At 48.0% G+C, this 24412-nt stretch overlaps 1 protein-coding gene across 4 annotated transcripts in view; it reads right to left on the bottom strand.

Annotated features, from left to right (window-relative positions):
• Positions 1–1509: 1509 nt before the first annotated feature.
• The window catches only part of LOC147112610 (macoilin-like), a 187899-nt gene continuing 164996 nt past the window's right edge, over positions 1510–24412 (bottom strand). For all 4 annotated transcript variants that reach the window (XM_085997035.1, XM_085997036.1, XM_085997033.1 and 1 more), the window contains 2 exons: positions 21591–21765; positions 1510–7528 (listed from right to left, as the gene is read on the bottom strand). In XM_085997035.1, coding sequence (XP_085853161.1) covers positions 7329–7528; positions 21591–21765 — 375 coding nt within the window. In that variant the 3' untranslated portion in view covers positions 1510–7328. The remainder of the gene's footprint in view (positions 7529–21590; positions 21766–24412) is intronic.

Raw genomic sequence — 24412 nt, forward strand, 5'->3', positions numbered from 1 at the left:
CCCTAAATTTCTAACCTTGCCTTGGCACTGAAAATGTTAAGTACAAACATTATGGCAAACTGTAAAATCTAGGGAACAATTCAGTAAGACTCTTATACACTATACTCACCATCATACTGTACAAACAGTGCAAAACATAACGCTGTTTCTCACATAAGCAGCATTTTGCTTGGCATGCAAAATAAGCAAAACTATTTAAACATATTATTTGACCTGTCTTTCAGTGCATTTAATCTATACACAGCAGTGTACAGTTCATTACTATGTATCATTACACACTATCCTCAGCCAAGGCCAGTACAGTTCTGGTAATTCAGTACAACTACTTATTTAAAATTATAATCTATAAATAGTATGCAGCATATAAATAACAGATACTTGGGAGAGAGTTACCAGTCGTACCTAAATCTCTGGGTGCAGGTATAGAACGTTAATTGTTTTGATTTTCACTGATTTTCATAAATACGAAGTGGCAAAAACAGGTTCATATTCTGCAATGTTTTGGGCAATTACTGGTCTTAAAAATTACATTAAAAAACACTGTGGGGGGAAGATTACCTCCATGCACCAACTATAGTGAAACTAGCACACAAAAGAAAACCCTTATGGTATTCTCAGTCAATACCCCACATATTTACTGCCAAAAATGAATAATCACATTGCACAAATTAATTGATGAATTTTGAATTACAGAAAATGAATCAGTTTCACAATTGAAACCAGAGGAATGCCATTTGGAGTTCTCAGTACTTGCTTATCTTCTACCAACTTCTATCTGCAGAAAAATTATTTTCTTGTAAAATTGACGTGATCACGAATATAAAATAGAATCATAAAACTGTACAGATTCAAAGAATATTTCCTAATCTGGAGTTTTTCCCAAATGGGAATAAAATAGTTTTGCTATTCTTGTGTTTTGGTTTAACCCTTTTAACTAACAAATGTTTTAGTTTTAGAAAAGCAATTAGTTTACATCAGATATAAAATGATATGGTGCAAAAAGTACGTATAAGAATAGGATTTCAGGTTTCTTTTATTTAATCAACACCAGCATTGCGGCGTCCACCGTGTGGGTAAAGGCAGAAAAAGCAGGTGTCCAGGGTTCGTGCCTGAAACAAGCATTAGGCCCTTTGCATAAGGAAATGGGGGACCTCACACCTGTTTAAGGCCCCTTTTGCAAAATTGGGCTGCCCAGGAAAATGTGATCTGCATGCAACCTAACCAGCAGTCCTTAAAGGGACCGCTGGAGACTGCCACCAAAAGTGTAAGTTTAAAAAAAATACTTGCCTGAATGTGTAGCCAGGAGGAACAGGAGTGCTCTTCCCAACTTCACTGCAGCACTGAAGGCCATTGCTGGCCCCAACTCGGCCCCCTCCTGATCGCTTTCCCCTTCTCCTGATTGCCCTCCCTGCCTCACATTCACCCCCTCCCTACCGATCGTCCCCCCCTCCAATTCCAATCACCCCACTCCCTCCCAATGTCTTCCCCCCCCCCCCCACCAACCCTCACTTTCCCAGGACCTACCTGAGCACCACTGCTGGTGATGCAGCCTGATATTGAAATCCTCTTCGTCGGTGAGCCGGTCTCATGCAGGCTGGCACAAACCAATTTCTAGGCCTATGACTTCAATGGAAATGAAAATCGGGCAGAGCATAAAACCAGCAGTCGATTCGCTATCACCTGCTTTGCGCTACTACCCATGATGAATTTTCATCACCCAGTGTTACTGACAAATGTGCATTTTTTATCACAATGGTATTCGTTTCACTCTATTTGATAAATAATAATAATGCTGAACACTTCACAACACAATTAAACATAGCACAAGAATATTTCTCTACATTTCAAAACTGCTAAATTAAAATTTTTAAAAGAACATTGTGTAAAAATGCTACTTCAATTCATGAGCTAAAAGCACCAAATCCTTTGAGCTGGCAGAAAGAAATTGCAACATATATTCAGCAACATGATTTAATCAGCATAATGTCACAACGTCAACAGACTGAATTGTTGCAGGAAAGCAGGGCTGCACATTGATAACTATGACCCTGAAATTGTGCTGTGAGATATAATGTGCCAACACTTCATGCATTTGTCTGAAATCCCTCTCTCTGCTATTTTGATAAGAGTTTTTAATGCATTTATCTAAATTTCTCTCTATTTTTCAAGAGGTAAACGTTAAACTCTTTTATTAAAACTTCAGTACTGGAACTTCAGTACCATCCCTCTCCCTAGCATCTGTCTAAGGCTGAACCAGACTGTTCGCAACCTTGGTGTCATATTTGACCACATTTTTCTGACCACATATCCGCACCATAACTAAGACCGCCCATTTCCACCTCCGTAACATCACCAGACTTCGCCCCTGCCTCAGCTTATCTGCTGCTGAAACCCTCATCCATGTCTTTGTTACCTCTAGACTTGACTATTCCATCGCACTCCTGGCTGGCCTCCCACGTTCTACCCTATGTAAACTTGAGGTCATCCAAAACTCTGCTGCCTGTATCCCAACTCGCACCAAGTCCCGTTCACCCATCACCCCTGTGCTCGCTGACCTACATTGGCTCCCTGTTAAGCAATGCCTCAATTTTAAAATTCTCATCCTTGTTTTCAAATCCCTCCATGGACTCGCCCCTCCCTATCCCTGCAATCTCCTCCAGCCCCACAACCCCCCAAGATATTGGTGCTCCTCTAATTCTAGTGTCTTGAACATCCCTGATTATAATCGCTCCACCATGGTGGCAGAGCCTTAGGCGCTAAGCTCTGGAATTCCATCCCAAAACCTCTCCACCTCTCCACCTCTCTTTCCTCCTTTAAGACGCTCCTTAAACCTCTTTGAGCAAGCTTTTGGTTATCTGCCCTAATTTCTTCTTCTGTGGCTCGGTGTCAAATTTTGTCATAATACTCCTGTGAAGCGCCTTGGGACGTTTTATTACGTTAAGGGTGCTATATAAATACAAGTTGTTGTTGTAAAATAGTGGAGAGACACAAATGCATCCGTATGTTAGTATCCCATGTGTAATTTCAGGGCCTATATATATTTTTTCCTCTACTATTTACTTGATTACGACCTTGAAGATCGTTTTGAGGAAAGTTAAAACATATCAGCAGCCAAACTTGGTTCTGTATTTCAATGACTCTACAGAAACCATGTAACGACAATGCAAAACCTGTAGTATCAGATTACTATGTGTCAACAAGAACTTGATAAAGTGATACTTTAAACTTCAGGAAGAACTGCAGATACCAATAGCTTGCACTGAGTTGATATATTGAGATTTTTCTCATCCTGTCCAACCACAATCGTATCTATCCAACACCCTAATCTATCTAGGGGGGCGGTGAAGCCATCCGATTTGGTTCACTGGACTTCAGTACCAGTTGCATCAGCTGAGCTTCATCCAGCTGTCTTTTTCTGACTTGTCAGCTTCCACGGAATTTACTCCACTGCTCCAGCTTTTTACAAGGACAATGAAACCATTAATTGTTTAAATCCACAGAGAATTTAAATTATTTGAACTGCCTTTTAAATTCTTGAAACATTTCTATATAAACACACACCATTCCCCTCAGTCAGAGAGCTGAAGCTGCAATATTACAACTGTGGTGTCAGTGCCAAGTGTTGGTTCTTCACCTTGATGCCACAATTGTAGGGCTCTGTGGGAATCCAGAGCCAGGGCCCTACCCAGCACTAGAGTAGGGAGTCTCACTCTGCTTTGCTCTTGTCAGGTTAGGCCTGGCCTTAACTCTGGATTCATACAACACAAGTTTAGCAGTGGTACAAAGCACAAACTGCTAGTGTAAATGCACTTTCAGCTTAGCCAGACCACAAGCATCTCTAGGGCAATCAGTACGACTCCTTTTTGACAGGAGGCACTCTTGACTAATTCAGAAAGGTTCCCTTCCTGGATAGTTTTCACCTCCTATCTGAGATAATATTGCTAAAAGAGACATTATTACCTAATTATAAATGTCAGTAAACACAGAGATTCAAGCTTGTATTTCCCAGCTGAAAGTCCAGTAAGCTTACACTGGAGCTACTAGGTCCAGAGAAACTAGCATTGAAATTAGGAGTTACCAATTACTGTCGCCAGAACTCAATTGTATTGGTGTGTGATCAGAAAATATGAAGAGCTAAAGCTACTAACAATATCACCAGCTCTAAAATCAAATCTCTTAAGTTGAAATGAAGATCGAGAGTAAACGATTGGAGGGATAGTTTTAGGTAGACAATGCTCAGACCAGCAGTTGAGGTTCCCAAGCAGGTGTAACGTGAAACATTTAATAATACGAAACAAACAGAAAGCAAATAATTTCTGACAGAGTTACACTGAGCATGGATCAAGCTGAACAGAAGTATGAATAGGCGGGTAAAAATACAGAGAGTTTGATGAAAGAGTGTTAGCCCTTGGAGGAACCAAGAGCACAGACGTTCATGGAAATCAATCGTATCTTAAATACCATCGCGGGTCTTATTTGAGGACTGTTCTGTAAACTCCCATTCATGCTCACCTTTCCAAACAGAGAACAGTATCCAGCTGAATTAGAATCAATGTATGATGATGAGGGTTCTAATTCAGTTCAGAAGTTAGAAAGGTTTTTAAATGTTTTGATGTCTCAGTGCATGTAATTGGTTGGATGGGCTCAAAGGCTTGGATTACAGACTATATTTTCAAAAAACAATTCAGTCTGCATTTTTAGAGGAAACCTTAGAAACGTTGAAACTCTGAACATTTGTAAGTTTGCACAATCAAACTGAAATCAATGGCAAAAGGATTTTACCCATTGTTACCAATTCAAGTTTTATACTTAAGACAGAATCCCAGCACCAAACAGATTGAAATGACTACTGAAACTCTACAAAATACTTGCCCATCTATTGGTATAACAGGTTAGATGGTTCAGAAACTAGTTCACCCTAGAAAATAGACCGAGTCAGAATTTGAAACCCATTAGACCACCAAACTGTTAATTCAAAGTTTGCATCAGAAAGTAAAGAAACTAGGAAATTAGTGATGTGCTTCCTTGTACAGGACCATTATATTGCTTAAATACCACAACGGGTCATCTGTTGCCTACTATTTTAGTCACAAGCATCAAAAAAGTTAATTAATCTTGTATCAATTCAGAGTCACCCTTATTAAATAAGTTACAGGGACTGAGCATAGAACTTCCCTACCTGCTTTATAGCTTCCAGGCCATGTTTTATAGCTCAATTTACTATCAAGAATGTTAAAGTTAACACTGAAACATTACCTAACAGGCCACTTAGAAATTAAGATCAGGGACATATACTCGGACTCCTGAACCTACTGCTGCCAAACTGAATAAGGTTCAAAAACAAACCATATGCCTGATCTTTCACCCAAACATTACTAAGACTTAAAAGAGAAAGTATTGCGTATCACCCATATAATTTAATGCAGCCTGCTCACTTTGTGCTAGGCTGGTGAAAATCGGAGCAAAATTATGCAACTGAACTGAAGATCTTCATGACTATTCTTAAAGGGAACTAATATTTTATTGAATTGTTCCATAATCCCTTAATCATATAAAGGTATACCTGCTAGTCTCTTCCAATTGCCTCTTGCTACCCTATAAACTGTTCGTCATTTTGTTTTGACCTCACCATTAAGTGACATCATGTCATTCCATCCCAGTGCCATCATAAACGGAGAGTGCTGTCCTAGGCCCATTGTTCCTACTATGACATCACTGGAGTAGAACATCACATCACGTCATGACTGATGCAAGAAGGATTATATGCAAAATGCCTACTCTCAGACTGCCTTTAAGCAACAGTACTTAGATGTATAAAATACTAGACAAGGACCAACTGAAAGGCATCAGTTAACAGTACAGATGCCTTCCTTTACAATATTTATGCTTGCGGAATAAATCAGTAGAATATATTTCTCTTTAAGCTTCACAATGCAGTGCATATCCCTTTTCTGGTAAGTATATGGACCAAAATTCTCAATATCTGGAAAAGGTAAAGGTTGCTATGCAACAAATGGGGAAACTACAGCAAACTACAACTGATGCCACCACCACCCACAAGATTGTTTTGGTCAGATAACAACCTTTCTCCAGCACTGCAAATAGGCTTTAAGTAACATTAACCTTGATTTCTCAGATCACAGGGCAGATGTAGGTCAAAATATAGAATGACCTTCCCACTCTTTTATCAAGAGTTATCATCATCAACTTTTAACAAAAGTAACTGTTTACTATCGTTTCTTGCTCACCTACTGGCACCAGACATCAGTCCCTACAAAAAAACTATAACATGATAGAAAAGGCAAACATGATATGAAATGTCTGGGATGAGCCTGGAGATAGTTAGATAAATTTCAAAGTATAATTGGTGGTGTGGAGCAAGTTGAACACCAAAAGGTGTCTACGTTCTCATAGAATGCAGTCCTAATGCTAACTGCTGAGAGCAATGTGTGAAAGATGAATTACACCAGAATGTTGAATAAAGGATCAGCAAACATGGTAGAGAAGGTATTCCTGGAACAAAGGATACACACTGCAGAAGCTAAACAAGAGTTTGCAAATGGTCTTTGGTGACAGTAGCATTAGGTACCATCTCTGGTAACAATTCAGAAAAGAGGAAAAATTATTCTAAAGATGGAATTTCAAACAAACTAGTCTGTTACTCTGAGGTTATACATGTTCTAAACATCTAAAAGGTTTTGCTTGCAAGTTATGACTTTTTTTTATATGAATGTGTTACCCGTTATTGTCTTGTTTGTGTTTCAAAGACAGAAGGCAATGCTTTTGGTGCATCTTAGAATAAGATCTACAACAGTGCAAATAATGGACCTGCTCTGTTAGAAAGGTGTTCTCAGTATAGTTTAGCTTTAACACTCCCACAGCATTGTTGTGAAACTGTCACCTCTGTGCTTTTTATGAATTGCTTGTCGATGCCACCTGAATTTCTATTCCAGTACTAATTTTGACCATTATTTCAAGCACTAAAAGAAATTCATACCACATTGGCATTGTTCATGCATTGTACTGGTACCAGTTAAACAGTAAAGTGTGTTACTGAGGACACTAGGTTGAATTTGCAATGTGTTGGGTAGATTAAAGCATGCAATGATGGTTAAATGCTTCCAACTATCCAAGTATTCTAAAGAATCTAGCCAATTGTACAATTCAAAGCACCTTAATGCTATATAATCATACCTGAAGACCCCAAAATGCTATAAAAAGTAAAAATCCATACTTTTGAATACAAAAAACAAGGTCACCTCCACCAGCATTAGCCACGGGTATAAGGAAATGTTTAATAATTGAGGGAGTTAAGGAGGATAGTGCATTTATTTCTTCAGTGGCTGGTACATTAAAGTATTAGGATCAAGTACAGAATTCCCAGTCTCCACAAATTTAGAGGAATAGTGTGAAGTTGCGGGACTAAGAGTGCTTGTAACGCTGTAAGTGATCCCAGGCATAACTGCCATAACTTCTGCAACCTTCTGTTTTAGTTCTTCAATTTCCTGATCTTGTTGGATTATATGTCCTGAAAAAAAAATTAAGATAAGATAAATGATGTTAAATCTGTGACAGGTTGCATATCCTCTAGTGTACTGAGCTCTTAATGTTTATTAGGCTAATTCTTTCTTGGAATAGTGGGAAAGAAAGGAGGAGACACCGACAGCAAGATGAAGCAAATTGTTTACATTTCTTGATATTTATTTAAAATTGCTGGGTAAATAGGGTTAATATGTTACAGTAAATAAGTAGCTTCATTGCTGAAATCTAAGCATTTGTTTCATTGTGAACTGCAAGTTTTAAAAAATTGGCTGTCCCGCAGAGCCAGAAGTGTGTCATTCACCTGATGAATGCATGCCCGTACTGCAGCCTGGCTGATAATTACCTGTTTTTTTTTAGTCAATTCAATTCAATTTTATTTGTCATATATGCAGCAGACATGTGTACTGCACAATGAAATGTTGATTTTTACGAGTCCTCCCAACATTGGAATAAATATGGCATAACAATGATAAAAATACTAATAGAAATACTAATAGAAAGACAGTAATAATAAATAAAACAGCAGTAATAAATAATAATAAATTAATCGTTCATGAGTCTTATGGCCTGGGGGTAGAAGCTGTTTCGAAACCTGTTGGTACGAGACCGTATGCTTCGGTATCTCTTACTGGACGGGAGCAGGGCGAAGAGGTTGTGGCTGGGGTGACTCGCGTCTTTAATGATTCTCAGGGCCTTCCCCCGGCACCTCTCGGGGTAGATATCCTGCACAGCAGGTAGTTTAATTCCTATAGTGTGTTGTGCAGCTTTCACTACGTTTTTTCAGTCGTTCATAGGATGTGAGCATCGCTGGCAAGGCCAGCATTCATTGCCCATCCCTAATTGCCCTTGAGAAGGTCTGCCTGAAATGAGCCTGTGCCAGAAAGTTGAGTGCGGTAGTCACCTTCACAGCCCCAGAGAGAGCAGTGTGGGCAGATAACTGTGGCTGCAGGTTTGCATGCGGTCAGTCACAGAGCTTCCCTATTGCCTTTTTGGTGATGTGCACTCTTCTTATACATATATTTCCTCAGTAAGGTGCCCATATGACCTGTGCTGCCTATATATTTGGGATTAGGTGGGGGGGGGAGACGGGGGTAATATCTGATGGGCTGCATCTTCCTTATATGCTGCCTGATTCTCCTTAGCTCCACTCTGTGTCGCTGCTCCTCCTCTTGCATGATAATTACTTTACCGAGAAAATGGCCATACCTCCTCACTGTGGGTCGTGGTAGGGAGCTAAAATCTGCCTGTAATCTCACCATCAGGAGTAGCAAGAAGCAAGTCCATGTCTTTATAGGCCGAGTGCACCTCCCCCACCAACACCCCCCCCATCCCCCCAAAAAATAGCTGTAAAAAGTGGTTCCCAGCTGCAGAAATCACTAACAGATCTCTCCAGACTCTTCCGGCTCAGTAAGTCCTCACTTCTGCCTGTCTCAGCTGTTGCTCGCAGTAGCCGTGTCTTATCATTCTCAGCCCAACTTACCCCATGTGCATTGCGAGTGTAAAAGCAGGAAACTTGAACCTGCGGCGGCATGGCCCTCGTTATAATATATTTCAATGAAGGTGTAGTGTATGTAACCTGTACCACCTTAAGAGGATACCTTAAGGTGATGGACTACTTTTTGATGGCTCCTGTACATTGTAGTACCGGTGGTGACCACACCGGTATATAAACCCTGCGGAGCAAAGTGTATCCCAGTTCAGCCCTGAGCCTCAATCACTAAGAGTCTTCAGTGCATTTCTGGCTGTCTCAGTCAGCAGGAGGAGAAGGAGCAGCCAAACCAAGAGGGTGGAAAGTGGTGGTCTCCTGACCAGGAAGAGGAGGAGAACGATAGACCACCACCTCCACCATCATCACAGCAACTGAGGTGCCTGGAGAGATAGGACAGAGGAGGAGAAGGAGAAAGGAGGCCAGCAACAACACCAACCAGGGGAGAGGCCTTTCCATTACTGCCTCCCCAAATTGGCCTCCACTTCAGGAGAGGGAGGCAGGGTAGAGAAACAACCAACAACCACCAACTGTTTGGAAGGAGGGAAGAACAAAATCATCTCTTCTGAACATCTACAGGTGGGTGTTATTTGGGGCACTCTCCCAAAGACTATGTATTTTAGGTGGGGGGAGAAAAGAAGAAACAAGGCCGAATCATCAAGGGGTGTAGTGTGTGTGTGTGTGGCTCTTGTTAAAAGCTAGGCCACGCACACCACTAATAAGCACCCCTTCTATTGCCTGGCCTGGGACAGCTGGAGCTGCCTAGGTGAAGTCTTTAATTTAATTAATTGCATCGTTAAGACCTGCTATAGGACTGAGCCTGGGCATCTCCAGCTTTCCCAGGTGAAGACATCTTCTCCCCCTGCCAGAAGACCACCGCCACCAAAGACTTTTAAATCCCATCGGAGAGTGCACCCCTGCCAACACCCGCCCACCATCCTGAGTGGCAACATTGCCCTTGCGGCCTCCCTCCTTCCCACCCCCCTCTCTCTCTCTCTTTGTCTCTCTCTGCCTATTTCTCTGAGGCACCTCATTTTTCCTTTTTTATTAATTGCCTATTGAGCAGAGGGGAGAAGGCCCCTGCCTCAATTTAAATCAATAAGGGGAGAGGTGTGTCTTCATTTTAATCAGCTCCCTCTGCTCAATAGAGGACCAAAAAAATACCTGAGGCCATTAAAACCTTCAGGCCTGTGACTTGGGGTGAGTGTAGCCCTTATAAAAGCACCCCTGAATGGCGACTGCATCTTCGCCAGTGGCGGGGCAAGCCAGGACTTATGCGGGAGTGGCAGCCACAGGCACAGCTGCTCCCGCAGCTTCTGCTGCCCCGTCACCATTCAGATTAATAACAAAAAGGCTTGGGGTGAAGAGCTACACTCACCCCACTATGACCATTGAGGCCTGCGTTAAAGCCATGGCTTGGGTTGTCGGCCCCTCAGCCATCGTCACGGCCTCAAAAATGTATGGGAAGGCTGTGTTCTTCCTGGGGTCGGAGCGGGCGGTGTCCCTGGCCATCGCCAAGGGGCTCACCGTGGGCGGGACCTTCCTGCCGGTGGATCCTCTCGAGGCCCCCGCGCAGAGGATCGTCATTTCCAACGTCCCGCCCTATGTTCCTGGTGAGCTCCTCCTTCCCCATTTACGTCAACTTGGGGAGGTGAGGTCGGGGATCACACCCATCCCGCTCGGCTTCCGGGAGGCCAGCCTTCGCCACGTCTTCTCCTTCCAGCGCCAGCTGTTTATCCAGCTGGCGCGGGAGGAGGACACCGATGGGGCGTTCGTCGTCCTCCACGAGGGGACCGCCTATCGCGTCTTTTGGACGTCGGACGGTGTGCGTGCCATGCCTGCAAGGAGGTGGGGCTCATCAGGAAAAACTGCCCCGCCTCCAAGGCCGCCGGATCATCTCGTGCGGCCGAGGCTGGCGCCACCGCCGCTCCTCCCCCCGGATCTGGCCGCGCGTCGAGAACGTCTGATGCGCGGTTGGCGTCGGGGGCCGATGCCACCAAGGCCTCCGGCGGGGGGGAGGGAGCGAGTCCGGCCGGAAAGAAGGCGCGGGGAAAAAATAAACACCTTAGGGCAGGTCCCCCCGTGGATGGCCAGCCCTTGCCCCTTGCGCCCCTTACACCCGCGCTCCTCGCGGAGTTAATCGGGGCAGACGCGAGTGGGAGGGGCCTCGTGCCTGAGCCTGTGACCGCAACCGCCGCAGCGGTAACGCCGATACCTGCGGCCGGGCTCGGGCCCGAGGAACCCGACAAACCTGCTCCGCCGGAGGGAGCTGAGGAGGAGGCCTTTGCAGACATGGAGGTCTCCCTCGCTCCCTCCGTGCTAAAAAGAAGGCGCGACCCCCTGGAAGAGGAGGAGGACCGGGAGGAGGAAGGTCCCTCCGAGCAGGGGGAGTCATCGCCCGCCGCGGGTACTGCGCCCCCCCCCGCTGTCGTCATCACCAGCGATCGGCAGGGGTCGCCTGTCCCTCGGGAGGCTGAGGCAGATGTGTCTGTCCGGCGCGTGCCTCCCGGGGATGGGGACGAGACCCTGCCCGTGGGGGGGGTCGTGGAACAACCCGTGGTGGAAAATGAAATTGACATTCTATCGGTGCCGTTACCCCTCACCAGGTCGGGCGGCCTGGGGTCTGGGTCGGGCGAGCTCGGGGATAATGAACTCGCCCAATGCGACCCGGACATCTCCCAGGGGCTGCTCGACCTGGTAGAGGTTTTTATTCAAAACACCCCATCTGCTGGGTCGGAGGTTGGTGGCGGGGAGGAGGATGGCCCCCTGGCTGCGTCTCTGGTGCCGGTCATACTGGAGGAGCTGGGAATTGTTCTCTCCCTGGTTTCTCCGGTCGTTCCGGCGTCTGGGGCGGAGGGGAGCTCTGAACCGCCGCCGTCTTCTGGCCCAGCACCCCTAGAGGAGCCCAGGGAGGAATCCTCTGCCGCCGATCCTGGGGGTGGGATCTGGGCGGAGGCGGGGCTGGCTGCTGCGGCCGAGCCGTTCGCTGCGCACTGCGCGGTGGACGGGTCGGCCGCTGGTGACGACCCCCTGGAGGAGGATGGGGACTCGGTGATGGGCACGGAGGACGATTCGGACTCCAGCGCTGACGAGGCGATGGATGACCTCGTGCCCCTTGCCGAGTCTCCCCTCATTCCCGTAAGGGAACTCCGGGATTTTATGGCCACGTGCCTGGGTCGGTGCAATAAGTTCCGGCTGGCCCTCGACAGGTGGTCGGAGCTGGCGCTGCTCATCGTATCCGTCCGCGCCGCCGTTAAGATCATGGGCGCGGACAAGGGTGTGAACCCGCTCGAGCTGCGTCGGCTCAGAACATTTCTCACTGGGCTGCTGAGGAAGTGGCGGCTGACCAGCGGCTGCGCTTCCTCCCCCCGTTAGGTGTAGGTAGAGGTTGCACTATGCTTCTGACATGAAGATAACAATAGCCAGCCTCAACATCAACGGCAGCAGGGAGGCGCGCCGCAGATTCAATAACTTCTCGGTCCTTTGGGACGGGCAGTATGCGGTGTGCTTCCTGCAAGAAACCCACACCATTCTGGGAGACGAAGCCACGTGGCTCCTGGAGTGGCAAGGAGGGGTCAGCATGAGTCACCTCTCCAACAATTCCAGCGGGGTGGCTATCTTGCTGGCCCCGCATTTTCAGCCGGAGATCTTGGGGGTCAAGGAGCACGTGCCGGGCCGCTTGCCCCAGGTCACTGTTCGCCTGGGGGGCGTGCCACTCCATCTAGTGAACGTGTACGCCCCTCAGGCCGGTGCGCAGCAAGTGCGCTTCTTTCAAGAAGTGTCCGCTCTTCTGGGCTCCATCGACGTGGGCGAGTGCGTCATCCTCGGGGGGGATTTTAACTGTACCCTCGAGGCGAGGGACCGTCCGGGACCCCCGCAATGCCCGGCGGCGATGGAGAAGTGGAGGGACCTGGTCAGGTCCTTCGACTTGGTGGACGTCTGGCGAAATCTTCATCCCGACTCCAGCGCCTTCACTAGCGTGAGGTCTGGAGGAGGAGGGTCCAGAATCGACCGCCTCTACATTTCCCGGGCGTACGTCTCCTGTGTTCCGGCGGCTTCCATGCGGCCGGTGCCGTGCACGGACCACCACCTGGTGTGGGCGGAGCTCGTTCCGCTGTGCATGCGGGGGCGGTCTGCGTACTGGCACTTTAACAACCTGCTGCTGGAGGACGCGCGGTTCCGGGATTCATTTCGTCGGTTCTGGGCCGACTGGAGAAGGAAGCAGGGGGGCTTCCCCTCCTTGAGGCTGTGGTGAGACGTGGGCAAGGCTCACGTCCATCTCTTCTGTCAGGAGTACGCGAAGGGGTCAACCAAGAGGCGGGAGGCCCGGGTCGGGCGGTTGGGGAAGGAGGTGCTTGACCTGGAGTCCCGTCTCGGTCAAGTCGTCGGGGACCCGGCCCTGCGGAAGGTGTACGAAGAGAAGAAGGGCGCGCTGAAGGACCTGCAGCTCGTCGGGTCCCGAGGCGCGTACGTGAGGTCGCAGATCCAGCTCCTGCGGGACCTGGACCGCGGCTCCCCCTTCTACTCGCTGGAAAAAAGACAGGGGGTCCGTAAGCAGCTCTTGGGGCTGCTGGCCGACGACGGATCTCTGGTCTCGGATCCGGAGGGAATCAGCGCGGAGACCAGCGCCTACTACAGGGCTCTGTTCTCTCCGGATCCGTCCAGCGAGGATGCGCGCAGAGTTTTGTGGGAGGACCTGCCGAAGGTCAGTCCGGAGGGCGCCGAAAAACTGGACGCTCCGCTAAGCCTGGCGGAGCTGACCGGCGCCCTCCGCCAGCTCTCTAGGGGAAAGTCCCCGGGGCTGGACGGGCTGACCGTGGAGTTCCACAGGACGTTCTGGGACGTCTTGGGGTGCGACTACGTGCGGGTCCTGGGGGAAAGTTTGGCGACCGGGGAGATGCCCCTCTCTTGGCGCAGGGCGGTCATTGTCCTGCTGCCTAAGAAGGGCGATCTCCGCCTCCTTAAGAACTGGCGCCCGGTCTCCCTCCTCAGCACGGACTATAAAATCTTTGCCAGGGCCATGTCTGCTCACCTTGGCACCGTGCTGGCCCACATGATCCACCCCGACCAGTCCTACACGGTCCCGGGCCGGACCATCAACGATAACATCCATCTGGTCCGGGACCTGGTCCACCACTCCCAGAGGGCTGGTCTGTCGGTCGCCTTCCTCTCCCTGGATCAGGAGAAGGCGTTCGACAGGGTGGATCACGAGTATCTCTTTGGGACTCTGCGCGCATTCGGGTTCGGGACGCATTTCGTCGCCCAGATCCGACTTCTGTATGCTGCCGCAGAGTATCTGATTAAAGTTAACGGGTCCTTGACGGCGCCCCTTCACTTTGGGAGGGGGGTGCCTCAGGGATGCCCCATGTCCGGTCAGTTATACGCCATTTGCGTGGAGCCATTCCTGCGCCTCTTGCGGAAGAGGTTGACGGGACTGGCTCTGCAAGGGCCGGGCGTGGAGGTGGTCCTCTCGGCTTACGCCGATGACATGCTCCTCACGGTCACGGATCCCGCTGACTTGCGGAGGATGCGGGAATGCCAGCAGATTTACTCGGATGCAGCCTCCGCCAAGATCAACTGGGGGAAATGTTCCGGACTCCTGGTGGGTCAGTGGCGGGTGGACTCCCTGCCGGAGGAGTTCAGGCCTTTCGCCTGGAGCACCACGCACCTCCTCTATTTGGGAGTCTACCTTAGCCCTGCCGAGGACGCCTGGCCGGCGAACTGGCAAGAGCTGGAGGCCAAAGTCACCGCTCGCCTAGGACGCTGGACAGGACTGCTCCGACTGTTGTCCTACAGGGGTCGAGCGCTGGTCATAAACCAGCTGGTGGCCGCCATGTTGTGGTACCGGTTGGTCACTTTGATCCCTCCCCCTGCGTTTGTCGCCAAGATGCAGAAGAAGCTCATTGACTTCTTCTGGGACAAAAGGAAGCACTGGGTCTCTGCCGCGGTTCTGTGTCTCCCGCTTAGGGAGGGCGGTCAGGCGCTGGTGTGCCTTCGCACCCAGGCTGCGACTTTCCGTCTTCAGACGCTGCAGAGATACCTGTACGTCGAGAATCCTCCGAGATGGTGTGCGCTGGCGACGTTTTTCTTCCGCCAGCTGCACGGCCTCAATTACGACATGCAGCTCCTGTTTGTGAAAGTGGGCGGCAGGCGTGCCGACCTGCGGGAGCTGCCTGTCTTCTACCAGGAACTACTATGGGTTTGGAACTACGTCGCTTCCAGGCGGAGCTCTCCCCCGTCAGGAGCGGCGGCTCTCCTTCGGGAGCCACTGCTCAGGAATCCGCACCTCCACGAATGCGGGTTCGGGCAGCTGGCGGAGGGCAGGGCTGTGCCTGGCGGGGTGACCAGAGTCGGGGACCTGCCCGATGGCGGAGGAGCGGGCTGGATGGCACCGGAGGAGCTGGCATGGCGCCTGTCCTGGGCCAACGTCCGGCTCGTGGCCAAAGCCATCGAATCGGTGAAAGTGGCACTGGGCCCCGACTCCACTAGGTGTATCGAGGTGGCTCAAGCACGTGGGGCGATCCCGTCCGAGCTTACCCCCGTCCGGACGGAATTCCTCATTGGCGCCCGGCCCCGAAACTGCCCTCGGGAGCCGGCGCCTCACAACTTGAGCCGTCTCGAGGAAATACCCTCCGTGCCTTTTCATTCCGCGCGGAGGGGTTTCCTGTACGGGCTGCTCCTGCACACTCTCCACTTTGCCATCTTCGTCTACCGTCCGGACACGCCTTGGCGTGGCGTCTTGCCGACTGGCGGTGGCGGAGGTCCCCAATGGAGGGCTCTCTACGCGGGAGTCCTCCCTTGTTCCATCGGGGACTTGGCCTGGAGGGTGTTGCACGGAGTGGTCCCGTGCAATAAGGTTTTAAGTAGGTTCACGGACTCCCAGGCCGCCTGCATTTTTTGCGGCCTGGAGGAGTCCGTGTTTCACGTTTATATGGAGTGTGAGAGGTTGCAGCCCCTCTTTCACTACTTGAAGGGGCTGCTCCTCGATTTTTGGTTGCAGTTCAGTCCCACGCTCTTGATCTACGGTCACCCGGTGTGGAGGGGAGCAGACAGGCTGGAGGACCTCCTTGTGGGCCTGCTCCTGGGCCTGGCTAAAAGAGCAATCAATTGGTCCAGGCAGCGGGCGGTCGAGGGGGTCATCCAGCCGGATTGCCTGCCTCTCTTCCGCGGCCATGTTCGTGCCCAGGTGGCCCTGGAGATGGAGCACGCGGTGTCCGCCGGTGCGCTTGAGTATTTCCGCGACCGGTAGGCGCCGCGGGGACTGGAGTGCATCATCAACCCGGGAAACCAAATTTTAATTTGATTTGTTAAGATTTAGTTGAACTTTTGTTTATTTACAGCCCAATTGGTTTTTTTTTTGGGTTCAAACAAAAAGAGGACCCTCAATCACTAAAGACCTGTTTAATTATTTCTGTAGTCTGTGTCCTGTTATTCAGCATAACTATATTTGAAAACACAGACTCAACAGTGGCGACGAGTCTGATCTTACCTAGCGGCAGTTGCATCAAAGGAAGCTTCGTCCTCTGAAACGGGCGTCGAACAAGGACATCCACCCTCAACATCCTGCTGGGCACTGCATCACACGGGAGGCCATCGGGAACCCGGGTTGGTTTCTGGCCACGAAGTCAAACATCAGTGAACATCCCTTCGATGACAGCGGCGGGTAAGCCCGATCGAGCGGCACGGGGGGGGAAGTCAGCCGAGTTGTCAGTAAGAGAAGGGGAGGGAAACAACGAAAAGGGCGGAGAACACGACCGCAGCCGGTGTCAGGGGCCGGACTGCAATCGGGGCAGAGACGCGCAGCAGCCAGAAAAGCGTTTATGACCACAAGGACCGTGGGAGCAGTGGGGAACAAGAGCAGCAGTGTAGGGGAAAATAAAGGACCGCTGGGAGGCATGAACGGCAACAGCGCGGGAATCGCCATTTTGAGTCAGCGGGGGAAGAAGACAAGCGCGGGAAAAGCCGCCAAGCGCGGGAAGCCGCCATTTTGAAAAAATAAAATAAAATAAAATAAAATAAAATAATAATCATATCCGAAGGAAAGGAAACTCAACAAGGATGCCAAAAACGGGTAACATCACTGCTTTTGATAACGATGTGGAAGATTGGGCCACTTATGTGGAACGCATCGAAGTTTACTGTACAACGAATGAGGTACCGGAGGATAAGAAAGCACTAACCCTATTAAACTCGATGGGTGCGAAGACGTACGGGTTATTAAGGAACCTTGTAACACCAGATAAACCGGTAGGGAAGAGTTTCGCGGATATTGTTACTATCCTGCAAGAGCATTTAAACCCCACGCCGCTGCTGATAGCGGAACGATTTAAATTCTACAAAAGAATTCAACTTAAAGAAGAAAGCAACGCTGAATTCCTAACCGAACTGCGCAAGTTATCAAAGTACTGTCAGTTCGGTACAGGACTAGCAGATGCACTGAGGGATAAGTTTGTGTGTGGGCTCCGAAGGGAAGGAACCCAGAAGCGACTGCTAGAGGAAAAGGACCTTACGCTGGACAAAGCTTTCAGCATTGCAGCATCGCATGAGGCAGCAGCACGAGGCGCTGCAGAGATACAGCAAAAGCCATTGGAATTCAGCACCAATGAAATGGCATTGGGCGCAGTAAAGTGCAATCTTTGCGGAAGGACAACGCATGACCAGAACCAGTGCTGGTTCAAAGATAAAGAATGCAGGCAATGTGGCAAACTTGGTCACATAGCGAGAGTATGCCGGTCAGGAAAGAAGACCAGCAGCAAAAAGTCGCCGCAGGAGAAGTACAAAAAAGTACACAAGGTGACAGAGAACAGTTCGGATGAACAGAAGATGGATTCAGACTCCAGCAGTAAGGAACTGGGTTGTCTAAAAATACATAATGTGGGTAACACAGCAGACCACCAGACTATCTGGGTTATGCTTCGGATAGCAGGAGTCCAAGTGAAGATGGAATTGGACACTGGATCGGCATTAACGGTCATGAATAAGCAAGATTACAAAAGGTTATTCTCGCACATTCCCCTGAGGGATACGGAGATTGTATTGAAAACATACACGGGGCAAATAGTATACCCCAAAGGAAAGATAAAAGTCAATGTGGTCTACAATGGTAAAGAAAGTCAGAAAATGAACTTGTATGTGTTACCTGATGGAGGTCCGCCACTACTGGGACGGGAATGGATCCGGAGAATAAATGTGGACTGGCATTCCATACAAGCACTGACTGTAGATGCCTGTAAGGAGGACGACGTCAAACCTAAACGACTGTCCAAAATATTAGACGATGCTAAGGAGGTGTTCCAACAGGGACTGGGAACACTGAAAGGAATTACGGCAAACATCAAAGTTGAAGAACATGCAAACCCAAAATTTTTCAAAGCCAGACCGGTACCTTATGCGATACGACCTGCTGTGGAAGCAGAGCTGGAAGGGCTAGAACGTTCAGGGGTACTGTCCAAGGTGGGCTGGAGCGAGTGGGCCACACCCATTGTTCCTGTCATGAAGCGTTCGTTGAGCAACAAGCCGGGGGAACCTGGGAAGGTTCGCATCTGTGGCGATTTCAAGATCACTGTTAATCCGGTTCTTCACACGGTGCAATATCCGCTTCCGCGGATTGAAGATATCTTCGCTTCGCTGTCTGGCGGGAAACACTTCACCAAGATAGACCTGGCGCAGGCGTACCTACAGATGGAAGTTGATGAAGCGTCACGCCAGTATCTCACGATCAACACACATAAGGGCTTATATCGGTATAATAGACTGGTTTTTGGAGTGGCATCGGCTCCAGCGATTTGGCAAAGGGCCATGGAGCAGGTATTGCAGGGAATCCCAGGCACACAATGCTACCTGGACGACATCCTGATTACAGGAGATGACGATAAGGATCACCTCGCGAATTTGGAGCAGGTGCTCATCAGATTGAAAGAATATGGGCTCAGAGTTAATCGCCAGAAATGTGAGTTCTTTCAAAAGCGAATCTCATACTGCGGCCACGTCATTGACCAGGAGGGGCTCCATAAGTCACCTGACAAGATCGAAGCTGTTGTGAAAGCTCCTGCCGGAAAATGTATCCCAGTTGAGGTCGTTCCTTGGGTTGGTTAACTATTACCACAAGTTTCTTCCAAATTTATCCACGGTGTTACACCCGCTAAACACTCTTTTGCAAATGGGAATACCATGGAAGTGGAGCGATGATTGTAAGCGGGCTTTTCAAAAGAGCAAGGCACTGATCACCTCTAAGGAAGTGTTGGCTCACTTTAACCCAACGCTGCCTATTCGCTTAGCCTGTGATGCTTCTCCATATGGTATCGGGGCAGTGCTCTCACATAAGTTTCCAAATGGCTCGGAAAGGCCAGTCGCGTTCGCATCCAGATCATTGACCTCCGCTGAGCGCAACTATGCTCAGATAGATAGGGAGGCTCTCAGCCTCGTGTGGGGAGTTAAGAAATTTAACCATTACCTGCAAGGCCAAAAGTTTACGCTGCTGACAGATCACCAGCCATTGGTTTCCATCTTCAACCCTAAGAAGGGTGTTCCGGTAATGACGGCGCAGAGGCTTCAGAGATGGTCCCTTTTCCTAGGGGCACATCAATATGATATTGAATTCAAAGGTACAAAGCAACATGGTAATGCTGATGGGCTGTCGCGCCTGTCACTACCTACAGCGGAAGAGGCACCGGCAGTTGACCCTGTCGAGATATTTCACTCGACCATCATCGAATGCTTACCAGTCACCAATGTGGGTATTGAGAGAGAGACCCGAAATGACCCGACACTGTCTCGGGTCTACGACTTGACAGTGAAGGGAACAGCACATGGCAAACCACTGTTACCAGCATTCTCAGCCAGAAGAGAACAGCTGTCCGTATGTCAAGGAACATTGATGTATGGAACAAGGGTGATTATTCCTCCTAAATTAAGGGAGAGAGTTCTGAAAGAATTGCATGAAGGTCATCTGGGGGGAGTAAAGATGAAAAGCCTTGCTAGGGCTTATGTGTGGTGGCCAGGTATCGACAAACAAATAGAGGATCTGACTAAAAGCTGCTCAGGGTGCCAGAAAGTTCAAAATGCACCTCCAATTGCACCGCTGCATCCGTGGGAATGGCCTTCAACCCCATGGCAACGTGTGCATATCGACTTTGCAGGTCCATTCATGGATTCCATGTTTTTGATAGCAGTAGACGCATAAATGGCCAGAAGTGATTAAGATGTCGACCACTACCTCTGAGAAGACGATCGCAGTTCTAAGAACCATATTTGCAAGGAATGGGTTGCCGGAACAAATATGTTCAGACAACGGACCACAGTTCGTGTCAGAAGAATTCCAGAAATTCATGAAAAAGAATGGGGTGAAACACTATACATCTGCCCCATATCATCTGGCTACAAATGGGTTGGCCGAGAGATTTGTACAAACGTTCAAAAAGGCGATAAAGGCCATGAGCGAAGACCATATTCCACTACAACACAAGGTGGACAATTTCCTGATGGCGTATCGAAACGCCACGCATGCAGTGACAAATCAAAGCCCTGCCATAATGTTCTATAACAGGAGGTTGCGGTCCCGGTTGGATTTGTTAAAACCTAATGTGCGAAGGGAAGTCGAAAACAAGCAATTCCAGCATGTAAATAACAAGGCCACTCGTAGTTTCGAAATAGGACAACCAGTGTTGGCCAGGGACTATAGGGATGATAAATGGCAATCCGGAACAATTCGTGCCCGACAAGGACCCTTGATGTACACGGTAGACGTTGGAGAGAACGTAATACGACGTCGTGCTGACCAACTTGTGGAATCGAGAACAAGGGTCGACCCCATGTCTACGGCAGAGACACCAGTTGAAGAAGTTATTGAGCCTGTAGCATCTACCTCAGACTCGAACGTACATGATGATGTTCAATCCATAGGAGATCAAATGGATGAGTCATCCCAGCAACGAGAACCAGAGACCCCTGAAAGGCGTTATCCGGCCCGGGTCAGGAGGCCTCCTCAGAGACTGAATCTTTGAACAGTTTTGTGTGAAAATTGTATATATGTTATCCATGTAATGTTTAATTTGGGGTGTACACTGTTAAGCTAAAAGGGGAGGAATTGTAGTGTATGTAACCTGTACCACCTTAAGAGGATACCTTAAGGTGATGGACTACTTTTTGATGGCTCCTGTACGTTGTAGTACCGGTGGTGACCACACCGGTATATAAACCCTGCGGAGCAAAGTGTATCCCAGTTCAGCCCTGACCCTCGATCACTAAAGACCTGTTTAATTATTTCTGTAGTCTGTGTCCTGTTATTCAGTATAACTACATTTGAAAACACAGACTCAACACAAGGCACTCAGGATTTAGCAGGCAGATCACAAAAAGGGTCAAAAATCATGGGAGCTTGGGAGGAGAAATGTTATGGTGGAAATTACTTCTGTCCGATTTCCTTGCCACTAAAATGTACTTGCCCCGATTATGCACCAGAAATACACTGAAAAGGGCACAGAACGTCAAGTTCACTAAAATATCAGCTCTATAAGCAGTAACAATGTACTATGATTCTACATTTATAAACACCATTGCTTACCTTGTGCAATCTCTAATTGCCGTCTGGCATCCCCAAGAGCAGAGAAAAGGTCCAGTTTAATCCTAGTCTCGGCACTAAGATTGGTTTCTAAGTGCTGTGTTTTATCCTGCATGGCTGAAAGTGCTGCCATCAACATTTCAGTGTCCTGTTCGTTTTCTTTATATTTACAAAGCTCCTGCAGAAAAGTGGGAAAAAAGGCGACAAATTCAAGTGAATCTTCCCAACTACCAGTTGAAAAGCATCCACTGTTACAATTTTGTAATCCATTTAGTATTAAAATCTGCTCCTGTCAAAGGAACATCTTGATGTATATATTTTTAAAATGTTGAAATGATAGTTAAGAATTTTATAAGTGCGATCTCTCATTTATATACCCTTTCACTTGCTGATTTTGATCATTTAGTATCTCAGGCAATAGAACTCAGAAGGTTGATTTCTGCACCCCCAGTAATATAGCAATATTCTCTGTTCCTCTTTTATAGCTGCTGAATCTTACTGAGCTACATGTGCCTCAACCAACTGATATCATTCTTGATGTTTCAGATTAAACAATGAGTGCTGCTCAGCTATTTGACAATGGGAGACATCACAACTGAGCATGATTAATAGAAACATAGAAGATAGGAGCAGGAGTAGGCCATTCGGCCCCTCGAGCCTGCGCCGCCATTTAATGAGATCATGGCTGATCATCCAAATTCAGTACCCTGTCCCTGCTTTCTCCCCATATTCCTTGATCCCTTTAGCCTTAAGAAATATATCTAACTCCTTCTTGAATATATTTAATGAATTGGCCTCAACAGCCTTTTGTGGTAGAGAATCCCATAGGTTCACCACTCTCTGGGTGAAGAAATTCCTCCTCATCTCTGTCCTAAATGCCTTATCTTTAGACTGTGACCCCTGGTTCTGGACTCCCCCGCCGTCAGGAACATCCTTCCTGCATCTAGTCTGTCTAGTCCTATTAGAATTTTATAAGTTTCAATGAGATCCCCTCTCATTCTTCTAAACTCCAACGAATATAAGCCCAATCGACACAATCTCTCCTCATATGACATTCCTGCCATCCCAGGTATCAGTCTGATGAATCTTCGCTGCACTCCTTCCATGGCAAGAACATCCTTCCTCAGATAAGGCGACCAAAACTGCACACAATACTCAATGTGCTGTCTCACTAAGGCCCTGTACAACTGCAGCAAGACATCCTTGCTCCTGTACTCGAATCCTCTCGCTATGAAGGCCAACATACCATTTGCCTTCTTAACCGCCTGTTGCACCTGCATGCTTAACATCAGTGACTGGTGCACAAGGACACCCAGGTCTCGTTGCACTTTCCCTTCTCCCAATGTATTGCCATTCAGATAATAATCTGCCTTCCTGTTTTTGCCACCTCGCATTTTTCCACATTATACTGCATCTGCCATGCATCTGTCCAATCACCCAACCTGCCCAAATCATACTGGAGTTTCTCGGCATCCTCCTCACAGCACACACGCCCACCCAGCTTTGTCTCATCTGCAAACTTGGAGATATTAATATATAGATCATTAATATATATTGTGAATAGCTGGGGTCCTAGCACCAATCCCTGCGGTACCCCACTAGTCACTGCCTGCCATTCGGAAAAAGACCCGTTTATTCCAACTCTTTGCTTTCTGTCTGCCAACCAGTTCTCTATCCAAGTCAGTACCTTACCCCCAATCCCATGTGCTTTAACTTTGCAGGCTAATCTCTTATGCGGGACCTTATCGAAAGCCTTCTGAAAGTCCAAATATACCACACCCACTGGATCTCCCTTATCTATTCTACCAGTTACATCCTCAAAAAATTCCAATAGATTAGTCAAGCATGATTTACCTTTTGTAAATCCATGTTGATTTTGTCCGATCCTGTCACTGTTTTCCAAGTGCTCTGCTATTACATCTTTTATAATGGACTCTAGCATTTTCCCCACTACCGATGTCAGGCTTACCGGTCTATAATTCCCCGTTTTCTCTCTACCACCCTTTTTGAACAGTGGGATAACATTAGCTACCCTCCAATCCATGGGAACTGTTCCAGAGTCTATCGAATTTTGGAAGATGACCAGCAATGCGTCTACTATTTCTAGGGCCACTTCCTTAAGTACCCTAGGATGTAGCTGATCAGGCCCTGGGGATTTATTGGCCATCAATCCCATCAATTTCCCTAACACCATTTCCCTACAAATACTGATTTCATTCAGTTCCTCCCTCTCATTAGACCCTATGTTCCCCGACATCTCTAGGAGGTTATTTGTGTCCTCCTTTGTGAAGACAGAACCAAAGTATGTATTTAATTGGTCAGCCACTTCTTTGCTCTTCTGACTGCAAGGGACCTACGCTTGACTTCACCAATCTTTTTCTCTTCACATATCTATAGAAGCTTTTACAGTCAGTTTTTATGTTCCCTGCAAGCTTACTCTCATACTCTATTTTCCCCCTCTTAATTGTCCTCCATTGCTGAATCCTAAACTGCTCCCAATCCTCAGGTTTGCTGCTTTTTCTGGCCAATTTATATGTCCTCTCCTTGGATCTTATGCTATCCCCAATTTCCCTTGTTAGCCACGGTTGAGTCACCTTCTTTGTTTTATTTTTATGCCAAACTGGGATGAACAAATTCTGTAGTTCATCCATGCAATCTTTAAATGTTTGGCATTGCCTATCCACCATCAACCCTTTAAGTAACATTCCCCAATCCACCCTAGCCAACTCGCGTCTCATACCATCATAGTTTCCTCTATTTAAATTCAGGACCCTAGTCTCTGAGTCAAATACTTCACTCTCCATCTTAATGAAGAATTCGATCAT

This window comes from Somniosus microcephalus, chromosome 9, assembly GCF_052327205.1.
Source record: "Somniosus microcephalus isolate GS21.2 chromosome 9, FLI_Smic_1.0, whole genome shotgun sequence".
Classification (NCBI taxonomy): domain Eukaryota; kingdom Metazoa; phylum Chordata; class Chondrichthyes; order Squaliformes; family Somniosidae; genus Somniosus; species Somniosus microcephalus.